Consider the following 25,611-nt stretch of genomic DNA (forward strand, 5'->3'; position numbering starts at 1 on the left):
CCAAATATTGGTTCTGACTATGAACATTCAAAGAGAAGCTTAAAGACTAAATATGATGGATCAGAAGTTGAAGACCTAACTCTGAAGAAGTCAACTTCTGAAGAGGTCAACATTCAAAGATCAGAGTCTGAAGGAGTTAGCCTTTGAAAACTAGACTTTGGAGAAGTCTGCTTCTGATGATCATAACATGAGTCAGTCAAAGCGCAAGGACCAATGTGACACTGATAGGTCACCGTTCATCTCCGAACATACTTTGTCAAGTGAAAACCTAAGTTATATTCTCTTCATATAGTCTGTTGGGATACAACTGCTAATTCTTTTTGTAGTAAAGGGTTTTCAAATTAGCCTTCACCTAACTTGACAATATAGTGAAACATCCCAACGTCTCTTTTGAAGCTTCTCAAAGGACTCTATTATGCTACATATTTAATGACTCCTTTTATTCTCTATTTAAGGAGCTAAAAGATTTGAAGAAAACATACCAATTCACATCAAAATAGAAGTCACCCTGTCAACATAAAAAACACAAGTTGAAACTTAGAATTTCTTATCCTTGAATATCTTAGAAATCCCTAAGTCGTAAATAGTTTATTTGTTGTGTATTCTTTATACACCTCTGATTGTATATCAAGTGTATTTTCCCAACAATCATTTATCTTCTAGGTAGATTGTAAGAAGTCTCTTACTAAGTGTTTGAGCATTGCAAGTCTCTTGCTTATGTGCTTGAGCAAAGAAGTCTCTTACTTTAGTGTTTGAGCAAAGAAAGTCTCTTGCTCGTGTGCTTGAGAAAAGGAAGTCTCTTACTTGTGTGTGTATGTAAAGGAAGTCTCTTGCTTGTGTGTTTGAGTAAATTTTAATCTTGTGTGATTATAGTGAAAATATCTAGTAAGTACAAGGGGTTGGACTACTCTCAAGGTGTGAGAGGAACCATGATAACTCTATGTGTTATTCTTTTTTCTTGTATATTATATCCGCTGCCTACCTTAGACTAAATCAAATTCTACAACCTTGTGTTTAGAATCTTACTTAAGAGTTTAAAAAGAAAAAAAAAGTTAACACAATTCAACCCCTTCTTGTATTTTTCTCACCTTCATAATTTTATGTTGTACTTCATGGCAAAGATCTTTCCCACCTCTTAAGAAAATATATTTTATGTTGGACTTCATGGAGAAGATCATTGCTGCTTCTTAAGGCAATATTTTATATGTCATACCTCATGGCTAAGATCCATGCAGTTTTTCACGGCAGTGTGAATAAACCATTTAAAACTCCTCGCATGAGGGACTTAGAGTTTTCCCGGAAGGGATCCAACATATTAATATCTCCCAAGAGGAGCGACTGAAGTCAAACCTTAGAAACTTGGTTCAAATTTTTATATGAGGGCTTGATAGAAGTCTCGCCCAAGAGACCAAACATCCCGCCTAAGGGACTAATAGTCTCGTTAGCCAAGCTTAATATTACTTTGCTTGTGTGGGCTAAAAGTTCCCATCAAACAGGTCATATAAAACTCCTCGCCAAAGGGAATCAAACATATGAATATTGTCCAAAAGGCATGACTGACGTCTAGCCTTAGAGACTTAGTTCAAAGTCCTGTTTGAGGGCTTAATAGAAGTCCCTCCCAAAGGCCCAACGCCTTGCCTGAGTGCCTTATAGTCTCAACAGTCAGGCTCAATATGAATATTCCTGTGGGACTAAGAGTTTCCATCAAATATGCCATTTAAAACTCCTCACCTAAGGGACTTAGAGTTTCCTCGGGCGGGATCCAACACATGAATCTCGTCCAAGAGGTGCGACCAAAGTTTAGCCTTAGAGAATTATTTCAAAGTCTTGTATTGGGGCTTGATAGAAGTTCCACCCAAGAGGCCCAACGCCTCGCCTAAGGGACTTATAGCCGCGACAACCACTCTCAGTCGGACTTTGCCTGTGGGACTAAGGGTTCCTATCAAACATTCCATTTAAAATTCCTCTCTGAGGGGCTTAGAGTTTCCTCGAGAAGAACCCAACATATGAATATCTCCCAAGAGGCAGGACAAATGTCTAGGCTTAGAGACTTAATTTAAAATCTTGTCCGAGGCCTTTATAGAAGTCCCTCCCAAGAGGCTCAATGCCTCACCTGAGGGAATTATAGTCTCGTTATTTAGGGTCAATATGAATTCTCTTGTGGGACTAAGAGTTACCATTGAACATGCCATTTAAAACTCCTCTCCTGAGGGACTTTGATTTTCCTCGGGCGAGTTCCAAGACATGATTCTCTCCCAAGAGGTGCGACTCAACTCTAGCCTTAGAGACTTAGTTCAAAGTCATGTTTGTGGGGCTTGGTAGAAGTCCCGCTCAAGAGGTCCAATGTCTTGCTCAAGTAACTAAAAACCTAGCCATTCTGGTTTATCACGTCATATCCTCCCTAAAAACTAAGGGCTTCAGGATATTCCAATGCTTTATAGTCTAAAATCACTCCGCCCTTAATCAAAGCCCTTAGGCTTGAGGAACTGTGTAATGTTATATTTATAAAAGGTCTGACAAAGGTGGGATGGTTGTAGCCCTTGGAGGGGTCAAGGGTCATATGTAACCCCTAAATGGAGTTGCCTTGACCTCAAGTATCTCCCGCTCGCGCAATTATGGGAAATACGGAGTAACACGTTTCTTTGGCAGAGTGGAGTCATAGTCAATAGTTGATCCATTTCTTCCTAGGAAGTAGGGATTCAAAAGTACACTACTTTGATTGGGTGGACGATTATCATTCCCAAGGAAAACCTAGGCAAGAGCCTTTATAAATATTCTCCCCCTAACGGGAGAAGGACAAATCATAACTTAACCAAATTACGCATATCACAAAGCCTCTTAAATCACGTGAATTGGTCTCTCATAAACACCATAAACATCGTAAAACTACCATACATGGCCTCTCACCGCCACAAGCAGGTCCTAACTATTACAAACATACCAAGGCCTTTGAGTATCTCTCACCCTTGTAAGGATACCTGATCGGGAAAAATAGAAAGTGTACTATTTTGTCAATGTAGTAATAATAGGTACGTTTCCCAAATATCGATCTCGAGGACTGCACAACAATATTAGTTTAAATTGTGATTCAATTGAACAAAACAAATAATTGGGATTTTGTAATAAGTCACTTTATAATGAGAAATGAAAGCATAATAAATCTTTTTCACAGTTTATAATATTATGCCAAGGATGGTGTATGAATATCTCCTATAATGACCTTGAATGTATATCTCCTTAAACAGTTCAAAATTGCAATTATCGGATCTTAAAATTGTTTCCTCCTAAAACCTCAGAGGGAAACCTTTGGTCATTCATTCTAATCTCTAAGTCCTTAGGAGATTACAATGAAACCAAGCCTTTTGAAAAAAATAAGATATAACCGGTAACCATAGGGTATCCTTAGCCCTAGATGATATCTACTACAGTTTCGATGTACAAAAACCTTAACAATTGCAATCCCGCAAATTGTTAACCATATATCAATCCTTATTTTTCTGATAATGAAAGCATTAAAAACATTGCACAATGAAATTGACAAACAAACATAATATTAAAGAAATTATCAATTCAGAGTCATTACATGATCAATTCAGGAACACCCCCCTGGCATTGGGGGATTTAGCCACTCATATTATTCAAATAAGATACAATATAAAATTTAGACATTATAAGAATAAGGAAATCCCATTGATCTTCAATCGCATCCGCTCTTGAAGGACCTCCGTTCTCCGCAACTCTTGATCGCTTCAATCTTAATCGTCCCAATTCTTTATCGTGTAAAAAGTCCCTCTTCTCAGTCTCCAAAAGTCCCCTGAATAGTTACTGACCAAATATTTGATGTAGCAAATATCCACAATGCCCTTCGGGATCAGTAATGCCAAAACACAGGAAAAAATAGAAAATGAGGTGTCCAAGCCAACACTGGCCGTGTTAGGCAATACAACCGGCCGTGTTGGTTGACTGATGCATTGGCTCCAACACACCCCTTCTAGGGTTGCTGACACGGGCACCCGTGCCAGCTCCCTATTTTTGCACCTGGCTTCCCTTCTCCTGACACGGGCCGTGTTGGGAAACATGGGTGGCCGTGTCAGCGCTATTGTACCATCAAATTTCTTCTTCCAACGAGCCCGGAATGTCCGATTACCTTGGCGAGTCCTTGGGTATTCTTGCTTACACCTGAAACCAATAAAACTACCACAAGGAGACATAAAATGGAGTATAATGACGCAAACCAAGGGTAATCATCAAACTGAAATAGAAATGCAAACATCTAATTTACTAAACAAAATAACATAACAGGTAGAATAATGTGTTACCGACTTCGTGAAATTGTGCCGAATGAGTGTCAGAAAACAAGTAGAATTGGAGACCGATCAATACCACACACACATTTAATTTTTGACTAGTACATCAAGAAATCTCATTTTAGTATAAAAGCACATTGGTTGTAATGTTTTTACTACCCAATTAAATATTACACTTCCATACTTTCTACTCTCTCTCAATTTCTCAGTTTATGTGGAACTAGAGATAACACTAACACTATTAAATATCCTTCCACTTTCGCAAGTAATAATCCTTATCTCTTATCTAATTACATATCTTACAATAATATATCCTCTACTTACACAAAAAAATTAACTTTTCTTTATCCTTTATTGCTGAACCAAGTTCTTACTCTACTGTTATAATTGATCCCAATTGAAAAAACGTTATTAAAAAGCCCTCACTGATGGTAACACTTAGAGAATTAACTTTCATCTCTCTAATAACTATAGGCTATAAGTGTATTTTAAATTTAAATTACTTAGTCAATGATACCACATAATTGTACAAGGCACGCTTGTAGCCAAAGGCTTCACTCAAACCGAGGGTTTAGATTACCATAAAACCTTTAGTCATGTTGTTAAAATGGCCACCATTATATTACTATTATCCATTGCTTCCTCCCATGTCTGGCTTTTACATCAGTTACACATCAATACCGCCTTCCTCCATGGGCATTTGGATGTGGAGTTTTACATGAAAAGTCTCCCTGGTATCAATACTACTCTCAAGAACTTAGTTTGTAAATTTAAGAAATCCATCAATGACCTAAAGCAGATCAGTAGGCAATGGAATAATAAGCTTACTTCCATCATCACTGACCTAGGTTTCATCCAATCTAAATCTAATTATTTTTTATTTATTAAGTATGATGTATCTTTCACTGCCATTTTAGTATGTGTAGACGATTTAATTCTTGCAGACACCAATTTATCTAATATCAATCACATTAAATTTGTTTTGGACAAAATATTTAGCATTGCATATTCGGGAGACCTTAAATTTCTTTGGTTTCAAATTAACAAGGTTCTCCGAAGACATATCTCTATGCCTAAAAAATATATTGTTTTCATCTTTTGTAGGACACAAGTTTATTGGCATCCAAACCAACATCAACTCTAATAATACAATACACGACCTTTAGCGTGATCTTTAAAATTTTATTACAAAGCGAACATTCCAGATGTCTAATTGTTGATTCATTACTACAGAAAACACATATAATGACGATTGCAAAACACATATAATTACAGCTGCACGTCCGTTGTTAGGTAGCGTATGATTGTATGTATGGTGGTTTCCACAACGGGTATTTGACCGTGGTTATAAGCTAGGTAGCGCGCTAGGTATCACAACAGTTATATTAAACAACCGTTGTAATATATATGTAGGTCATGGGTTCGAAACCCAACAACAACAATAATTTATTTGGAATATAATTAACATTTCACCACGATTACAAAAGATATCCGTTGTGAAAAGTATACGAGGTTATTATAAAATATGTAAATTTCTTGTTTTTTCTTACACCTCACTAAACATATACAACCATTAAAATTGATGTAGAAGATAATAATTTTAAAAATCAAATTATTCTTGAAAAACAACTTAAATGAACCACTGTTTTTCAAATTGCATTCATACCGTAATTCATCTATTACTTCTTAACACGTAGTATTTGATTCAATGTCTCAAATTCTTTAAAGCAACAATTCATTCCTAGTTTAGTTTGCAAAGCATCAATATGTTGACTAATTCAGAATCATCATCATCACTATCATCATCATTATTTTAATCAATGATTTAGATTATTATGATGACAACGATGAAGATGATTCAATTTCTCAACAAATTTGATGTTTTGCAATACAAATTAATAGAGAACGAACTGTTGCTTTGAAGAACCTGGGGAAATAAACCAAGTTCTACGTGTTAAAGAGCGATATAGATGAATTACGAGATGAATGCAATTCGAAAAGTATGTTTGATCTAAGTTGCATTTCAAATCTAACTTAATTTTAGATTATTATTTTCTAAATCACTTTAAATGAATGCATGTTCAATGAAGGGTGAGTGAAACAAACAATCTACATACATTATAATAAACTCAACAACAACATACACAACAATAATAACATTGATCAACAACAATATACCTTTTATTGAAAAGATTCGTGGAATAATCTGAAGTTGATCTACTTTGTGTTGCCATGAAGAAAAAATACAAGACGGATGAAGCAACAACAACTACAACATACAAAAACTTGTCAACAACAACCAACAACAAATCATGTGAAACATAACAAGCAGTGCATTGTATCATAACAAGCAACAACAACCACAACATACACAAACTTGTCAATAACACCAACCATCAACAAATCATGTGAAACATAACAAGGTCTTCAATCTTCATGTCTAGTTGAATTCTTCCAGTCCTCAAGGTCTTCATAGTTCTAAAGGCCTTCATCTAATTCAGAATCAAATATATCCAGATTCATTAGGTCATTCATAATAGCATCTACCTTCTTCATCTTTTCAAGGTTAAGATTCTTGAAAAGAATCTTCTTATAGTCTGTTCCACCAGACGGTTCAACAACACTAATGTGATCCATAACAACTTCAGCTTCCTTGACTTTGTTCAACCATAACTCCACCATATCAATAACCCCCTTTGTAACCTGAATCTCGTGGATAAGTTTGTTGCTTCCACTATTCATGTTGAGAGAAGGATCTGAAATCTGAGAGAAGGATCTGAAACCAGAACAAAAAGAGAAACTTTTTTTTCAAAATAACATACAACAACATACAACAATATAAAATAACAAAAAAAACATAATCTCTCAAACAAGAAGAAAATCACGTGAAAATCATTTGAAAATCATGTGAAGCGTAACAATAACATACACGAAAAAGAAAGAACAAGGAAGAAGAAGAATACATTTATGTATGAAGTGAGAGTTAATGATGAAGAAGAAGAGAGAAAATGTGTGATAGGGTTTTGTTGTGATAGATATGACGCTAATGTTAAGAAACAAGAGTTAATTCACTTATATTATATGAGTAAATAATTCCATCACAGTCGTATTCAAAAACATGATTAAATATAATAACTTTCAAAACAGTTCACAATAACAACCGTGGTGATATGTATTTTAATTTTAATTACGATATTATAATTATAAGGAAAACATTGATTGTAACGAAAAAGTAAAAAATTGTTGGGGCTGAGATTCAAACCCTATCACCCCATAGATATATAAAAAATCACGGTTTATTAATTTGATCGTAGTGCAATGTTTTTCCGTAAATATAAATAAATAAAACGCATTCAAAAATGAGGTATTATCACAGTTAACTGTTAAACCGTTATAATTTAGGGTGACGAAATATCTATTTTGTAGTAGTAATTTATCTCACACATTCACATTCTAACATCAGTTTTTCTATATGGAGGTTAAGCCAATTCTTATCTAAACCAACCACAAGACACTTTCAAGCAGCCCTTTGAATTGTAAGATATCTAAAGAATTCTCTAACGATTGGCCTCTTGTTCAAAGCCAACTTCAGTCTCATTCTCACATGCTTCACAGATTCTAACCGGGGATCATGTCAATACACTTGAGACATCCATCATCAACTGGAAAAGCAAAAAATAGGGTGGTCTCCAAATCATCATCAGAGGTTGAGTATAGTGCCTTGGAAAACAGATGATGTAAAGCTCAGTGGCTCATATGACTAATTGAATCATTATAATCAGATTTCATCTTTCTAATACTTTTTTGTGATATCATTCGTTATGATGAAACTTGTGTCAGTAGGATACACAAGTTAACATCATGCATATGAGAATCTTAGCAAATAAGTAAAGTCCTAAAAAATTTTTGATGCATTGTATTGTCAACAATGACCTTGGACCCCATAAGCTCCACAAAAATAATAGAAACATCTGCATAACATTCATTTACTGTTTGCAAAACTATTACTTGTTGCACTAATTGCTTGGCATCTTGTTTTCCAAGAAAAGTCACCATATTTGTACTTTTCATTCATACTAGACACAGACAAATCTGACAGTCCCCACTAAAGGGTATTGTTTTTTTCCCATCAAATTCCAAGTACTTGTTTGTTGACTCTATTTTGAAAAACTGTCACTTTCAATAGTCTTATTCTTGTTTTCCACTACTATAAATGCATCAAAGAGGTTTTTTTTTGTCCACATGAAACCAAAGTAAATATTCAGTTTTTTTCATATTCCCCTTTTCATATTGTCACATAAACAATAGATATTCAGATTCCCCTTTTCATACTTTTTATTACATGTCAAAGTTGTCAGTAACATTACATTGAATCATGTTCATTTGACAATCATCAATTTGGCTATCAAACTACAAATTGAGCATACACTATTAAACTATTTCAGATTAAAGTTAATTCAAAATACATTGCACAACAATGACAAAAACCAGCATTGTTGACTATAACTGAGAAGAAATGGGGTCATGCAGTACCTGATTTCCTCATATGTCAAAAACTAATTCACAAAGCGCTAGTAAGGTGTACTTGAATTGAACCGTCTTAGTCAAGCAGGTTTCCAACAAGAAAGCGCGTACACGATTCTCCCTTTCCAACCTTGCAATAACCACTTGCTATCTTCGTCGATGACAAAGTCTTTGTGGTAGCTAGACCTTACTTTCTCCACCGCCCTTTCTACGGTGTTTTTGCCGAAAGTCTGTTGTGAAAACCCGGCTCGGAGAATACGAACTTGCCACTGCCTATATGTCTCTGGTCTCTCTACTCTCTCACAACCTTCACAAGCTATAACATTCAATGCTTCCTTCCCGAATATCTCTTTCTCAATTAGCATCCTTTCCCAATCCTCGCGAGGCACAATACTTTCTAGCATATCGAAAAGTGAAGAGAAGTGAAACAACGACTCTCTGAACCGAGTGACAAAGAAAGGCGCGTTAAAGGCTCCGTTCATAATGCCATGAATGAAGATATCAGGCTTGATCCTCCTTACCAAATTGAGGAATTTGTTCCTTGGACTGTCAACTACGACGGATTCATCCAGCAAGTTTTTACCGCGATAAAAACAGGTTACAACAAGGTATTCGTCTTTGTCGATCTTGAGTTCCTCGAGCTGAATGGTCTCCCACTTTTTCGCTATGGCATTATACTCAAATGGAACTTTAAAAGTTTCAGCATATGCTGCCAAGCGCGAACCGGTCTCTATAATTCTCTCTGCAGGCCTGAAACCGGGTTGTGGAAAGTCTATTCCTGTAATCCGAAGCTTTGGTGGTCCTCCCAAACGTAACGAAAGTCTTTGTATAAAGGTAGGCCATTGGAAGCCATAGAGGATGCCGAAATCTACAATATGGACCCTCGTTGAACTTGCCGCAGAGTCCATTATAGTAACATTTGAGACGAAACTAGTCATCTTTCGAAAAGGGCAAGCGGCAAGGTACAGATGATAAGCTTTCAGATAATTGGCAGCAGATGTTCTTTTACTGATTAGTCCTTTATAAATTTGGCTTCCAGTACCAGCCAAACGTGCCTCAAGGCCATCGGCAAATATATGAGCCAACCGCTGATTTCCATCTCCGAAAGGGTTCGAGTGCTGCCTGATCCGCTTTAGCAATTCGTGCGCACTTTTATGGTCGTCTGCTGCAACAGCTTGTGCACAAAGAACAAGCAGTGTTCTCAAATCAATCACTTCCTTTTTTCCGTTTTGTTTTTTACCTTTACCTCGTCCTTTTCCACTAGTACGAGCTTTCGATTTATTACTTGGCACCATATTGTTCTTAGTTTGCAATGCCTCGCGACGAGCCGTAAAATGCTTCTTACCATCTCCTAAACTATGAAGCAGGATCGCATCCATCAGATTTGACCTCAACATAGGTTCTGAGTAAATCGCCGCTTGCTTGCTGCTTCTATTTTCTTCGACATCTCCCTCATCGTCGTAATGATGCTTCCTTCCCTTAGAAAGAAAGGACTCTCTCTCACTCTTCACCACCTTAACTGATAATTCATGTTTCGCCACTTCAGGCTCTAGTATCGAAAACTTAGCAACATCGAAATTTTGAAAGAGGCCATTTCCACTAGGAAGAAACTTATTAGCCTCCTCAACGCCCTTTTGAAATTGCAAAATCGGTTGACTCCCGCTATTCTGATCAGAAACATGTAAAATACTGTCCGGAGAATCCAAAAGCCCTTCCACGGTACTTTTTACGCTATTTGTAGAACTATAAGACGATTGTGAAACACTATTTCCTTGAAAATCGGGATGAGGAAATTTAACATCTCTCGAGTTTCCGCGCAAAGAATTATTTGTAAATATGCAACTAAGATCACCATCATCAACACGAGTACCATAATCATCAAAGAAGTTACTATCTCCAACATACTCATTTTGATTACAAAGACTTGTAAGTTGTCCTAATGGCGAAACCGAAACCGGGTACTTTTCGCCTATTACTTCATAGAACGATTTCTCAGCAATTTGAAGATCTAAAGAATCTTGAAGCATACATGTCTTATCTTCCATATCTTCTTCCATAAGGATGTTATTAATGTAATTCAAAACCGCATCAGAAAATTCACAGTCATCCGGAGACGGTTCCTCGTGAGTCGAAACTGACGTTATTGTCGAAGATGGTGTATAATCAGCTGGCACCAAATCGGAACCAATTTGATCAAAGAAACCATTTTCAAATCTCTGATTCTGAAGAACAGGCAAAGATTGATTCCCAAACCGGATCTCATTTGTGGAACCACAAAACCCATTGAGATGTGGATCCATCATAATCTATTTTTTGCCAATTTTTTTACACATAAAAATTCAATCTTTAGTCCTAATCAGTCTTCAAATAAACGACCCTTTTCCTTCAAAATCAAAACAGGATCATCAAAACTCACCCTAAACCCTAATAACATAAATCATGAATTGGGGTGCAATAAAAACATAAAAAAAATTGAAACTTTCAAAGATAATATTAAGAAAAAAAACTAAATTTTTACACTTGAATAGATGAGAATATTTCACCAAGAGATAAAGTTTGAAACATGAAGATCAATAAGTGGAAGAAAATCAAAGAAGCATAAAAAATGAAAGAACTAGATAACAAATTGTGATGGTTATGGAAAATAAATAGGTACTATTACATGAATAAAAACAGAAAAACATGGATGCATAGTACTAGAGATAGAAGTGAGACAAGTTTGTTTGTTTTCTCACCTTTTCTTCAGAGAAGAGACCCACCACTACACAGACAGCACTAGTTCCCAGAGAAAGCAAATGTTAGAGAGAGAGAGGAAAAAGGGCGCTGAAAGACTTAAGATCTGTTTAGTCTCACTTTCATGTCAAAGGTAATCATTATATTTATATGGTTCCACTATCTACAAAAGAATCAAAATAGAAACTTTATTATTTTGCTTTTTTTTCTTTCTAAAAAGAGATTAATTGTTATGCATTGAATTTTATACTGTAAATACATCAAAATTATTCGTTTGTATTACTTTTTAAATATTTAAAATAAAAGTCAAATCCTTTAAATAAGGTTATGATTAACTGACAGTGTAAATGTATATCAATTAAATTCTTTTCTAAATAATAAAATTTTGTATTTTATTCTTATTTAAATAGGTATATCATTCATGTAAACTAATGATATTTTAATTTTGATTTCTGTATTTTTTTTAAATAGTTTTTTAATGTTAAATATTTTTTTATATTAGATTTTAAAGTTAAAATTTATAGGTAAAAAAAAGGAATTTTTTTATAGATTTTTTTTTGGACTTTAGCTTTTGCAAAATAATTTTAATATTTAAAAATTATTTTGATAATATATATAAAAATAAAAATCAAAAACTCATATTGACGATTTACATATTTAAGTTCTTATTCTTTAAATTTTAAGGTTTTCTTTTAATCGTAAATTCTAAATAATATTTGGTACTTGTATGTGTTTTTAATGATGTGACTGTCCAAAAAAACATAGTGTTTAGTATATTTATGGTTTTGTTCGGTCAAACTCATGAAATAAAAAAGTCAAACTCTCTAACAAGCTTATTTATTTAGACAAGACAAAGTTGGTAAATTTATTAGGTCATCCACAAATATAAAATTGTAAAATGATAAGTAATAATTAAAAAAATTGACGCTTAATGTAGGTCGAATGTTATTTTTAAATTTCTTAACGCTTAATGGATTTTTAAATAAATTATTTATAATTGGTCAAATTTAAATTTAAAATACAATTTTTCAAATCTAATGTGTCAAACTTTTAACTTTTTAAAATAATTACGATTTATTTAAGCAAAGTTCGATTTGACTTATTCTGACTTTTATCCTTGTTAAATATGTAATTTTTTGTGTCAAATTCGAAATAGTATGTTTGTATTCGACGAATGTCGAAAGGTGTTTTAGTGTCTGTCGAAATAACATACGTCGAATAAAGTATGTATTAATTGTATTTGACATAAAGTCAAATACCGCTTGTTGAAACATGTAGTTATCGAATGAGTCGACATAGTCGAAATAAGTCTGACTTAGCTTAGTTATAGTTGAGTTAGTTATTTTGTGATTAATTTCAATTATCTTGTTTTCTTCTTTCAATTCTCTATGTAGTGTAGAATCATCTTGCAACCAATGAGTGATTATTTCACCCGAGTATAGGGTGAAGAACAAGAGGCGTGATCAATCAGAAAGATTGATCATTGTTCATCAAGATTGATTCAGTTAACTTCAACATTGGAGTTTTCCCAACATCTGGTATCTAAAGCATTGGTTGTGTCATCTTTGGGACACATTGAATCACGATGAATCATCTGAATGAGTATTTTCCAGCGAATCTTCCAATCTTAAATGGTAAGAATTATGAAAATTGGTATATGCAGATGAAGGTTGTTTTCTGTTATCAAGATCATTAGGATCTTGTGAAGAATGGAGTAACATTAATTGGAGAGAATGGTACGGCTGAACAAAAGGTTGTATACAAAGACTTGAAGAAGAAAGATTACGAGACTCTCTTTTTAATCCATTAATACGTTGATCCATAAAACTTTGAGAAAGTTGGTGATGTAGATTAAGAAAATGAAGCATGGGACATCCTGGAGAAATCATTTGGAGACGCTGAGAAAGTGAAGGAGGTGAGGTTACAAACTCACAAAGGAATGTATGAATTGCTTCAGATGGAAGACAATGAAAACATGACTAATTTCTTCACTAGAGTAACGAAACTGGTGAATCAAATCAAAACATGTGGAGAAATATTGACATCAAAATCAGTAATGTCAAAGACTTTAAGGTCATTGGCTCCATAGTTCGATCATGTGGTAGTATTCCTAGAAGAATTGAATGATATGCCAAGTGTGAAAAAAAAGAGCTTCAAGGGACTCTTGAATATCACAAACAAAGAATGGATGAAAAAATTGCTAGTAAGTCGAAGACTGATGTGGCTTTGGAAGCTCAGTTGACTAAGAAAGACAAAGGAAGATGGAATGGTAACAAGGGCAAAGGAAGTTACAAAAATTCGATTGGTATAGGAAACAATCAAGAAGGTAGTTCGTCAAATCATAGAAAATATTTTAACCAATGAAATCACAGAGGTGATGGTGCAGGTAGAGGAAGAGGGGATGGAAGAAAACCTGATAAAAGTCATATTCAGTGCTACAATTTTCAAAAGTATGACCATTATGCAAGTCAATGTCGAGGAGGCAAGAAAGATCAAGAAAGTGATATAAAGCTTGTAAAAGATGAAGTGATATTAATGGTCATAACAAAATAAGAAGAAAGATTCAAAGAACAATGTTATCTCGACTCAGGTTGTTCGTCGCACACGAATGGAAGAAAATATTAGTTTATTAATACTAGTCCCTCGTTGAATAACAATGTAAAATTTGCAAACGATAATACCCTATATACTTAAGGTATTAGTGATGTTCTAATCAGGAGAAATGATGGTAAGCAAACCGTAATTTCTAATGTGTTGTACATACTTGACATAAAGAGTAGTATACTAAGTATATGTCAGCGGATCGAGAGGAATTACAAAGTATTGATCAAAGATAGAATGATGAGAATGATTGACTCGAGAAACAGGTTAACCTTGAAGGCTCATAAGTATTAGAAAAGAACTTTCATAATTGAACTTGATGTGTTGGAACATAAGTTCCTGACGACTGCAACTAGTAGAGATGAATGGTTATGGAATTACAAACTTGGTCACTTGAATTTTAATGACATTAGTAATTTGAAAAAGAAGAACATGGTTTCAAGCCTACTAGAAATCCATATTCCAAAAGAAGTATGTGGAGAATGTGTTCAAGCAAAGCAACACAAGAATAACTTCAGCAAGGATGCAAGAAGCAAGTCGAAACCCACTCTCGAGATAATCTACCCATACGTGTATGGTCCTCTCCATGTATATTCACTTGGAGGTAGCAAGTACTTTGTTACAGTTATTGATGATTAAAGTTGAAAGTTGTGGACCTACTTAATTAAGAGGAAAAGTGATATGGTCGATGTTTTCACCAAGTTCAAAGCAATGGTGGAAAGACATGGTGGTCACAAGATTAAGGTACCAAGGACAGATAGAGGTGGAGAGTATGTGTCAAAAGATTTCGACACACCATGTACAAAAGAAGGAATTATGCATAAGGTGGTGCCACCATACACTCCTCAACAGAATGGTACTGCTAAAATAAATAACATAACCATTATGAATATGATGAGAAGTATGTTAAAAGGAAAACACCTCCCAAATGATCTATGGGTTAAGGATGTGTCGATTGCAACATACATATTAAACAAATGTTCGACAGAGAGACTTTAAGGTATCACACCAGAAGAATTTTGGTCTGGTGTCAAACCTAGTTTAAGCCACTTGAAGGTGTTTTGATCCATAACACATAGACATATGCCATATCAGCTGAGAAGAAATTTGGATGATAAGTCGAGTCAGATGATCCTGATGGGATATCATTCGACTGGTGGATACAAACTAATCGACCCAATGAACAAGCAAGTCATGATCAGTAGGGATGTGATTATAGATGAGCTTAAGGAGTGAGATTAGACTAAGAACATCAAGAATTATTCAGTGAGAATCCTGTGTGATGAACCAACTAGTGAAGCTGTTATAGATGTTCGACAAGCTGTTAGAGAAGTTTGACAAGAAGTTGTTGAAGGTCAAGCTAGCACAATTCGGCCTTATAGAACAATAAACTTACATGTAAGACTACAAGAATGTGTAATCACATCAAATGATGTGGTCGATGATGAAGGTGAGTTAGTATATTATGTCTTCTATGCAGATACTGAGCCAGTCTATGTAGCTGAAGCATTGAAAGACTCAAGGTGGACGAAAGTTATGGTGGATGAGATAAAATCCATAGAAGACAAAGATATGTGGTCACTAGTTGAATTTCCAAAAGGGAAGAAGGCATTTGATATGAAGTGGTTATACAAAGTTAATCTAAATCCAAAAGGTGAAGTAATTCGACACAAGGCAAGACTTGTAGCAAAGGTGTTTCTTCAAAAAGAAGGAATCGACTATGATGAAGTTTGTGCACCAATAGCTAGAATCGAAACAATTAGGTTGGTTGTTGGTATATCCAATATGCATAGCTGGTCGATGTATCAGATAGATGTGAAATGTGTGTTCCTGAATGTCCCTATAGACGAAGAGGTGTATTTAACACAACCAGTTGGGTTTGTGAAACAAGACCAAGAAAGGAAGTATACAGACTGCATAAAGCCCTGTATGGACTGAAACAAGCTCCAAGAGCTTGGAACAAGAAAGTAGACGGATTTCTAAGAAAGAAAGAGTTTGAGAAGTGAACTACAAAACATGATGTGTATGTCAGGAGAAGAAAAAGTAACCTGATTATACTATGAGTTTATGTCGACGACCTATTGATAACATGCAATTTCAAGAAGGAGATCGAAGATTACAAACATGACTTAAGTAAGGAGTTTGAAATGTCAGACTTGGGAAATCTATCATACTTCATTGGTATCGAATTCTACAAGAGTATTAGAGGATTTATGATGCACCAAAGAAGGTATGCAGGTGAAATACTCAAGAGATTTGAGATGCAAGATTGCAACCAAACATCGACTCCAGCTGAGCCCAGATTGTAACTGATAAAAGATTATGCTGAAGATGATGTCGACCCAACGCATTACAGAAGACTCATTGGATCACTTTGATACCTCTATCACACAAGGCCATATTTAGCTTATTGTTTAGGCATGGTTAGCAAATTCATGCAAAAGTCAAAGGTATCACATCTTGCAGCCACCAAGAGGATACTAAGGTATCTCAAAGGAACACTCGACTATGGTATTTTGTTTACTTTAGTCGATGAAGGAAAATAATGCAAGTGATGAGTTCTCGGCAAATGTACCAATACTATTGAAGTAATAAAAAGATCAAATCCACAAAGATTTCCTTCAAGCAAGACAAAATGCGTGTAATGTATAGAAAACTAGTAAAAAAGGGGGATTTTCGAGTTTTAGTGCGAAAAGTAAGTAAATGAGTAAACAATATCACGAAAGCGGATAGGTTGTGTTATAGAATCCCGTATTCCTCTATTATTGATGTTTGATGCTTTGTATGAATGATCTTATCACTATAACACCATGGTGAATTAACAAAACTGTTATAGACGATCCCTAATGAAATAACTCACTAACCACTACTCGGAGATTTCTATCCCTAGTTCGTCAGTGTAAGTAAGGTTAGGCAATGTATAGAACGTTAATTATCTATGCGACTACTCAGGGTATCTTATTCCTATTCAACCATCGTAAGTACAATAATTGCCCTAGGTCAAACACATAGACTAATGGTCAGTATTCCATATGTGCCCAAGATCACATTAAAAGAGTATCTCACATAAAAAGTATTAAGAACAATAAGCAATTGACTGGAATTATAGATCAAAAGATTCATACAATAGTCAAATCAACATAGCATCCAACAATATAGAAATAAGTTCATCATAACACAACCTAACCTAGAGGAGCTTAGCTACTCATAATGCAATTAAAAATACCACACAATTGATAGATAAAGATAACGTATGAAATCCTTTGAAGTAATGACCTCTAGTGGCTTCAAATGCTCTAAAAATTACCACTTGTGCTCTCAAAATCGTGCCTTGATCTCCCAATTTTGTAACCCTTGTGAAAGTGCAAATATCCCCTTTTAAAGACGTCAGAATGGACTAGAACGCGTCAGAAAATCCCATAAAAAGTTCCTATCGCGCGCGATGTAACTTTAATGACCCTATCGTGCGTGTGATACTGCATAATGGTGCATGTGATTATTTCCGAAGCCGCATCCTTTTTTTGCCCCTTTTTCACTCAAATTTTAACTAAGTCCACAATTTTTATACTTAGCTATTTTTTCCTCATTCTTTGGTCATTCTTCTTCATTTTAGCTCAACTTTCACTTGTTTTACTCTGATTCTTCGACTAAATATATGCAATGACAGATTGTCATCACAACCCCAAACTTGAATCGTTGCTTGTCCTCAAGTAACTTGCCTGCAACTGCATATTTCAATAGACAACAAGTCATAGAATAACAATCGAATGTCCCCAAATTACATATTTCTTTTACCTGACCATTGTTCTAGCTCCCAACTTCTATCCGGAGAATTCAAAAAACGTCCTCAACATTGACGAGTACTCAACCTGTGTTTCAGCTCATTATAACTCCTTCTTATAATTTCATTCTTTTCTTTTCTCATTTTTTTGAAGAAGTGTTTTATTCCATTTCTTTTTTTCACAAATGTTTTTGAAATTTGGAACCATATTCTCTAGTACCCCAACACCAAACTTAAAACTTTGCTCACTTCCAAGATAAAACCCAAACTTAATCTTTTTCATATACTTTAAAAACTATACTTCTACCTAACTCCAAAGAGAGGGTGGAAAGAAAAGATATTTCAAGTCATATGGCTAAGAATTTTAGGCTACGTCACCAAAAGAAAGGCTAAGGCTCAAAGTGGTTAGCAATGGATATACCTAATACTATAGGGTGGTTTACAAAGGCTCAAAGTTATAAACAAAAAATTTACTCAGTGTGTGTCGGTCAAACCAGATAACTTAATCTGAAATAGATCAAACCAAATAAAAGAATGATTCATGGATACACTCATAAAAAAAGAAAAGTGAACAATGAAAATATTTTGCTCAAACCTTACTAGCTGAGGTATTTGTAGGTTGAGTACTAGTTTGTTGATTCTTTTCTCATCCTTCTCCTTCAAGTTGATAGTTGTTATTGTGATGATCAAGTTTCTTTTGGATCATTTGTTCAATGCTAAAGTGCTAAACTTGTAAATCTGAAAAAATTAAAATAGCTACGAACTTGTTTATTAAAGACAACATAGATCTTCATGTCAGGGTTACACTTGAGTAGAAAATTCCTCTTAAGAATGATCTTGAATAGAAACCAACTAAATTTTGCAAAACAAAAACTGATTAAAAATGATGGGTTGCCTCCCAACAAGCGCCTTTTTTACGTCACTAGCTTGACGATCAATGTCTAAGGCACGACATGCGCAAGGGATACCTCACACTGGTCATTTCCCTTCTCATTGTTCCTTTATATACTTTCCTACCTTTTACCTCCAGATGGTAACAAGTATTCAAATTATCCACATAAGGTGTCCAGTTATACACCTTGAAAACCACCTTCCTTTTATTTAACTTCAAGATAAGTTCATTCATTTCTACATCAATCGTTGCTTTCCCGGTTACCAAGAATGGTCGCTTGAGAAAACAGATCCTCCTGAATCTCCTTTTGTATCAAGCCCTATCAAATCTGCAGGAAATACTAAGCTGTCAACACCTACCAATATGTCACATAAAATACCAACCGTTTGAGTAACAGACGAGTCAACTAGAGTGAGAATCATGTTAGTCGGTGTGATCCCACCCACTTTCAATTCTTTGACAGTTTTCAATGGCATGACATTTATGATAGATCACATATCACATATAGCACGTGGAATATTCACTCCACTGATATTATAAGAAAAGTAAACTTACACGGGTCTTTTAATTTTGATGGTAAGGATTGAGGTTTTACCACATCATCCTTTTCGGTCATGTTTACATGTTCCTTAATCACTTTCTCTTTCGTCCCCTTTAGTAATTCCTTCATAAATTTATCAAACTTAGGCATTAGTTCTATTCATGGAACAAAATACTTACATGGAGAGTAGCTAGCATTTCCTTGAACTTTGCAAACATTCATGTTTCATCATCTTGAACCAGTTTCTTTTTAATTATCAGGTACAGTGGTTTTACATAACTCGGTAAATGAGGATTTGGTTTAGTTAGGATCTGCTTCTTTATTCTTCTCCAAGGAGAGTTTTTATCAATGAGTTGATCAAGGGTGAATCCTCTTTTCTCTTGGTCACCTTGATATGTACTTTCCTCTGTCTCAACCAAACCTTCTTTAACTATCTCATTTTTACCCTTTTCAATAATCACCCCTAAACATGTACCCACAACCTTGCATGATTCATTCTTAAGAATATCTACAATGTTACCTATGAATCCTCCACTTGAGCTTGGAAAAGAAGCTATTTGTCTGGATAACTGACCAAATTTTCATCTCCAAATTTTTGATAGACGCATCCTGGTTTTTACTCATTTCTTCATGGTTCTTATTTACCTGATCAAAGCTACTTTGAGTGACTTTAATGAAATTCTACAAGGTTTCTTCCAGCTGTGATCGCTTCCTTTGAAACTGATATTATTGGCTTTGTTGCATCCCTTGGTTAGCATTTGAATTTTAATTATTATTCTAATGGAAATTTAGGTGATCTTTCCAACCCGGATTGTATGTGTTTAAATACGGGTTGTTCTTTTGAAAATTAGAAAATTGGACCTCCTCACTTGTCCCTTCCAATGAACACTTTCCATTCGCATGCTCTCCTCCATAGAAATTGCACCTATGTGCTTGTACTTGGCTAAAGTTAGCTTTAACTAAGCTGCTTTCAGCTAGCCTTTTGTTTAACAATTCAATTTGACCTAAAAGAGAAGTATGGGTATCAATAGCTAATATACATTTAGGCGTGCCCACAGTCTCCATCTTATCTGACCTTTCACTTTTGGAACACTACTCATTCATACACATCTTCTCAATAAGGTCTTTCACTTGTGGTTCGTTCATTTGGAGGATAATACCTCTCGTGGAAGCATCCAATGACATGCGAGTTTGACTCTTGAGACCTTTGATAAGGTTTTGCATATGCACCATATTATTCATGTTATGATTCATGCATCTGCGTAAAAAAGGTTTGAATCTTTCCCAAGAGCCATAAAGTGACTCAGTTTCCTGCTGCTCAAAATTCACAATTTCTGCTCGGCGCTCGGTAAACTGAGTAGTAGTGAAAAATATTTCTAGGAATTTATCCTCCAATTCCTTCCAAGTTTGTATCATTCCATTTGGAAGGCAAAGTAACCAAACTTTCCCCCTTCCAATCAGTGAGAACCCAAACAACCTCAATTTAACCTAGTCTTGAGTGACATCAGTTGGTTTGTACATTGAAGTTGTTTCATAGAAGTGTGCAAGATGCGCCCATAGGTCTCTAACCGCGTTCCCATCGAACTTATTTTCTCTTAAACCGAAAATTACATAATTTTTAATGTCAAAGATAACATGGTGTGCCAGTACAAACCCTCTTGAAACTCGTCCTTCATCGGTTCATTTACAGTAATCCCCCATAGTTAGGGGTTGTGCGAATTTCATTATGACTTCTTTTTCAGAGTCAGAAGAACTTGATAGTTGCTCTTCTTCTATTATTCCTCCATCCATAGTTGTTTCTTTAACTACTTTTCTGAGAGCACATGTGGTTCTTTCAATTTCTGGATCCAATGGTATTAATTCAAGGTATAAGGAGTTTTCTTGCTTACAAACCTCAAAAGTGATGACTCCATATTTGTAGTTGAGATTAAAGTAAAACATTTTTGCCAAGGTGGAAAACATCTCTTCAGAAGTGCTATAGATGAAATCTTTCAAATTTTCTTGGACAAATACATCAAGGATTTGATAACTTCCAAACACACTTTCATCCATATAGTGAGTTGTAGTGAGATTATTGATAACAACATCTTTGTAATACCTATTTTCTTGTTCATATGAAGAGAAGTCATTGGAGAATAACACTAGAGCAAAGGTATTTCCTGAGTTTTGTATTCTTTTTGGTAACAATAGTGATGATGATGATGAAAAATACTATAGTAGAACACTAAAAATATAAAGGAATACACAAGTGTCATACCCCAATTTTGTCCCTACCCCGATACAATTTTTATCTGATCCATGGCCACACTGCACATGCATGCTTTCATAAATTCATCATCATAATTTCGTTGAACTTTCATAACCAAATACGTATTACATGGACCCAAGGCATGGTGTTTACACCCGGAAAAACTGGGGTTATCCGATTAAAGTTCTGGAGGCAAAAACCAATAAAATAAGGGAAAAATCAATTTTTGAACTGGGTAATCGATTACCCTAATCATGGTAATCGATTACATAGACAAAAATTGATTTCCAGGCCATTTTTGATTGTGTAATCGATTACCCTAATCATGGTAATCGATACACAGACAAAAAATTATTTCCAGGCCATTTTGGACTGTGTAATCGATTACCCTAATCATGGTAATCGATTACACAGACTAAAAATTAACTTCCAGGCCATTTTGGATGGTGTAATCGATTACCCCAATCATGGTAATCGATTACACCTGCGCAGGCAGCTGTAGTAGCTCTGTTTTTTACACAGTGTACCTTTTGGTTCACCCACTTCAACCCCTTTGCTTCCTCTATAAATAGAGCCATATCCCCACTCATTTTTCAAGATTGAAAGCTACAAAACCTCTGCCCAAATCACATTTCAAGCTCCCTCTTTTCAACCTAAACCCTAACTCACCCAAACCCTCTTTTCTTCTTTGAACAACCCAACCACCATGTAAAAATCCACAATCTCCACACAACAAAAACAGTAGCAAACTTGTGACGTTCACTTACATAATAATTCACCACCACCATATAAACATACAACTTCCTTCCCTTCCATTTTTCTACCATAACAACCATAGCCACCCTCTTCCAAGTTTTTTTTGCTTCATTCTCAAACCCAAACACATTAATAACCTAGTTTTGACACCACAATCTTAGTAGTATTTTGGACTCAAACTCCTTGACATTTTTGATTTTGTTTTATGTTTGAAAATGGCCTTTTACTCTTGGTTTGTGTTTTGAGAGAGATTTAAGTCAACTTTGAGACAAGTGGTTTTTGTTGAGTTTACACCCTTTTGGGGATTTTTGCTCTTACTACTTTTTATCCATCATTTTCAATCAAACTTTGTTTCTTGTTATCATTTAATATTTATTGATGACTTGTTGTTACATTTATTTGGTTGATGAGTTCTATTAGATCATGACATGGTTGTTTAGAGTTGATTAAATCTTCAATGTTTCAAACCTATTAATGGTTGATCAATAGATCATTTATGATACTTTGAGGCATTGATAGATTGCCTCTATTTCACCCATATTTGAGTCATTTGATGCATATATGAAACCATATTCTCTATATTAACTTGCTAATCCATTTGCTTATTGTTATTCTACTAACCACTAACTACTAATTACTAACTACTAACATTTATATTATTGCACTTTAATTCCTTGCAATTTATTTTATTGTCACTAACCATTATTACTGTGATATTATCATTCTTTATCTTGTGATTTTACTTTTATGTCATTACCTTGTAATTTACATTCAAGTACTCATTATCATCATCATTGTACAAACTCATCATGCATGTTTATTTACTTGTTATTTATTTTATTGTCATCATACATTAAAAATAACAAAAACATGATAAAATGGTAAGACCAAAAATATTCACTCCACTCTTAAGCAACTTGGACTTAGAGGATTTCATCTAAGGACCCTTGCTTAGAAACCTTCATTTACTCTTTATGATACTTTGTAAACACTTGGATTTTCATCCGCAACTTACTTGCATGTTGTAAGAATGGCATCATGGCACCACCTTAGGGGGACATGTTTGTAAGACCATTATCCTTTGTTTAGCTTAGGTCACTTTAGCACACAAAAGGCTTTCTCTTGGGCTACCTTACAATGGGACTCTTTAATTTCTTGTTGGTTACTTTGCATTCACGTTGCATAAGCTAAAATTCATAAGCAATCTCATTTCGAGACCATTTTCATAATTCGATTCATATGCACATATAAATACAAACCTCGGTCAACATAGAGTGCACCTTTTCCAAATCAACTCAAAACACCTTTGTAAGTCGATTACTCGTAAAAGTATCGCCATCAACCTCACATGGCTTACTCTTGCGCTTTCTTACAATGAGACCTATTCGGTTTTCATTAATCGATTAGATGAACTATTCACTAAATAAATTCAATTCATTCACAAAAAATACAAATTCAAAACCTCGATCCAACATCGAGTATTCTTTATTAAGAATAAAAAACCCCTAATCACAATCAAATACTATTTCACTTAAGAATAAAAGAGGTAATGGTTTTGAGTTTTCAACTCCTTTCCTCGATTATTTAAACACGAACTCTTGTACTCGATTAATCAAACAACCGCCATTTCTAATCCACCTAAGCACAAACAAATCAAATTCTTTTACAATAAGAAATGAAAAAGGAGTTGACTTTGAGTTTTCAACTTCACTCCTCAATTGGACGAATACGAGTTCTCTTACTCGGTCAGTCGAACAATTGTTATTTTTCCACAAACATAAAATTCAATCAAACCACTTTCATGATAAATTATACGAAAAAGGAGATGGTTTTGAGCTTTCAACTCGTCTTCTCAAGTGCTCGGATGTGAGTAGTTGTACTCAGTCGTTCAAGTACTTGTCGTGCATTCTAAAATACATCAAACATATACAACCTTATTTTCATAAATACTCAGATGAAACAGAGGGCAGTTTAGAGTCTTCTATTCCCTTTCTCGGTTATTAGGATACGAGTTGTCTTACCCGGCTATCCCAGTAATCATCGTCCAACCAAAAATATCTCAACGCATCAAACCTATCTTTTCTCGCCCTCGTGCGATCATAACCAATCAAACAAAACACCCAACATATTAATTCAACTCGTCACCCTCGTGTGATCAAAACTCTTTTCAAAAAGAACACTATTTACTCCTTTCTGATGCGCACAACAAACTAATGCTTAAGCCTCCATCGAGAGTAGACAAGCCAACATTTAGCCTTTAGAATGCGATCTAAACAGTTGTTCATTAGAAAACACCAACCAACCGTAGTTTCCCGAACTACGAATGCTCTGATTTCCTTATTTAAGGATACGTAGGCAGGAGATTGTTGTATCTTCGCGAGCACACTTATAAAAAACCTCCCCTTTCCCTTTATGAGATTCTCATCCATTTCTATTTTTAATAATTTTATAACCCAAAGATAACAAACAAACATAAATTAACACTCGAAACGCACATTAGAACTAAAAGGTTCCCGTTGAGTACAACGGACGTAAGGGGACCTTCCCCTTACGTAATCCACTCCCGGACCCGAATATGGTTGCGACAACCATTATTCCATTTCCTAAAGGTTTATCGATATTTTCCTATTCCTTCATTGGGATAAATAAAGTTCAGTGGCGACTCTGTTCGAACACTAAATATTTTCCGCGACCTTCGCGAGGAATCGTATTTTTTGAGATGCGACAGATGGCGACTTTGCTGGGGACTAGATCCAAGCAAAAGAGAGTGAAGCCTAATTTAGTTCAGTTTCTGTATTGTGTGTTAATCTTGTTTGTTTGATTTTCATTCTTATTCTGTTATTATTATTCTGTCATAATTATTGTGTTGTGATTTATTGACTATGTCTTATTTGGGGCTCTCTGTTAGTGGTGCTTTGTGAGATATGCTCTCTACCCGAGTCTAAGAAAAACCATAATTTTAAGATGGTGGTTGCGTAGTGGACGCCCACAAGGAGTCTTCCTTGTTGGGACGATACGAAGACCCCGCCTAGAGGAGATTCTCTTAAGATATTATAGCCCGAAGAGTTTTCGTCACGACGATAGTATTCTCAAGTTGGATCAATGACTCTTGGGACCTTTTAACCCACTATATCCGGCGGTTATGTAGTATTAACCTACGAGGTTTCAGATTTGTTGGGTTAATGCGAAAGCCCCAATCAGATGAGATCCCTTGGATGTATTACTATC

At 35.2% G+C, this 25,611-nt stretch overlaps 1 protein-coding gene across 2 annotated transcripts; it reads right to left on the bottom strand.

Moving 5' to 3' along the window:
• Positions 1-6,466: 6,466 nt before the first annotated feature.
• On the bottom strand, positions 6,467-11,689 carry LOC127127623 (scarecrow-like protein 9). 2 transcript variants are annotated; one of them, XR_007805388.1, is made up of 3 exons: positions 11,567-11,658; positions 8,841-11,214; positions 6,467-7,083 (listed from the first exon to the last, which is right to left on the bottom strand). XR_007805388.1 is itself a non-coding variant. In XM_051056872.1 (2 exons), the coding sequence occupies exon 2, from the start codon at positions 11,132-11,134 to the stop codon at positions 8,912-8,914; it is 2,223 nt and encodes a 740-aa protein (XP_050912829.1). In that variant the 5' UTR covers positions 11,135-11,214; positions 11,567-11,689; the 3' UTR covers positions 8,616-8,911. The 2 variants fall into 2 exon arrangements, 1 of the variants encoding a protein (XP_050912829.1); XM_051056872.1 differs by lacking the exon at positions 6,467-7,083 and having other exon boundaries at positions 8,616-11,214; positions 11,567-11,689.
• Positions 11,690-25,611: the final 13,922 nt, after the last annotated feature.

The sequence above is a fragment of the Lathyrus oleraceus genome, chromosome 3 (genome assembly GCF_024323335.1).
Source record: "Lathyrus oleraceus cultivar Zhongwan6 chromosome 3, CAAS_Psat_ZW6_1.0, whole genome shotgun sequence".
In the NCBI taxonomy this organism is placed as follows: domain Eukaryota; kingdom Viridiplantae; phylum Streptophyta; class Magnoliopsida; order Fabales; family Fabaceae; genus Lathyrus; species Lathyrus oleraceus.

Bases quoted from the DNA above. Each gene is read 5' to 3' on its own strand.
- LOC127127623 (XM_051056872.1), bottom strand. From the start codon at position 11,134: ATGATGGATCCACATCTCAATGGGTTTTGTGGTTCCACAAATGAGATC.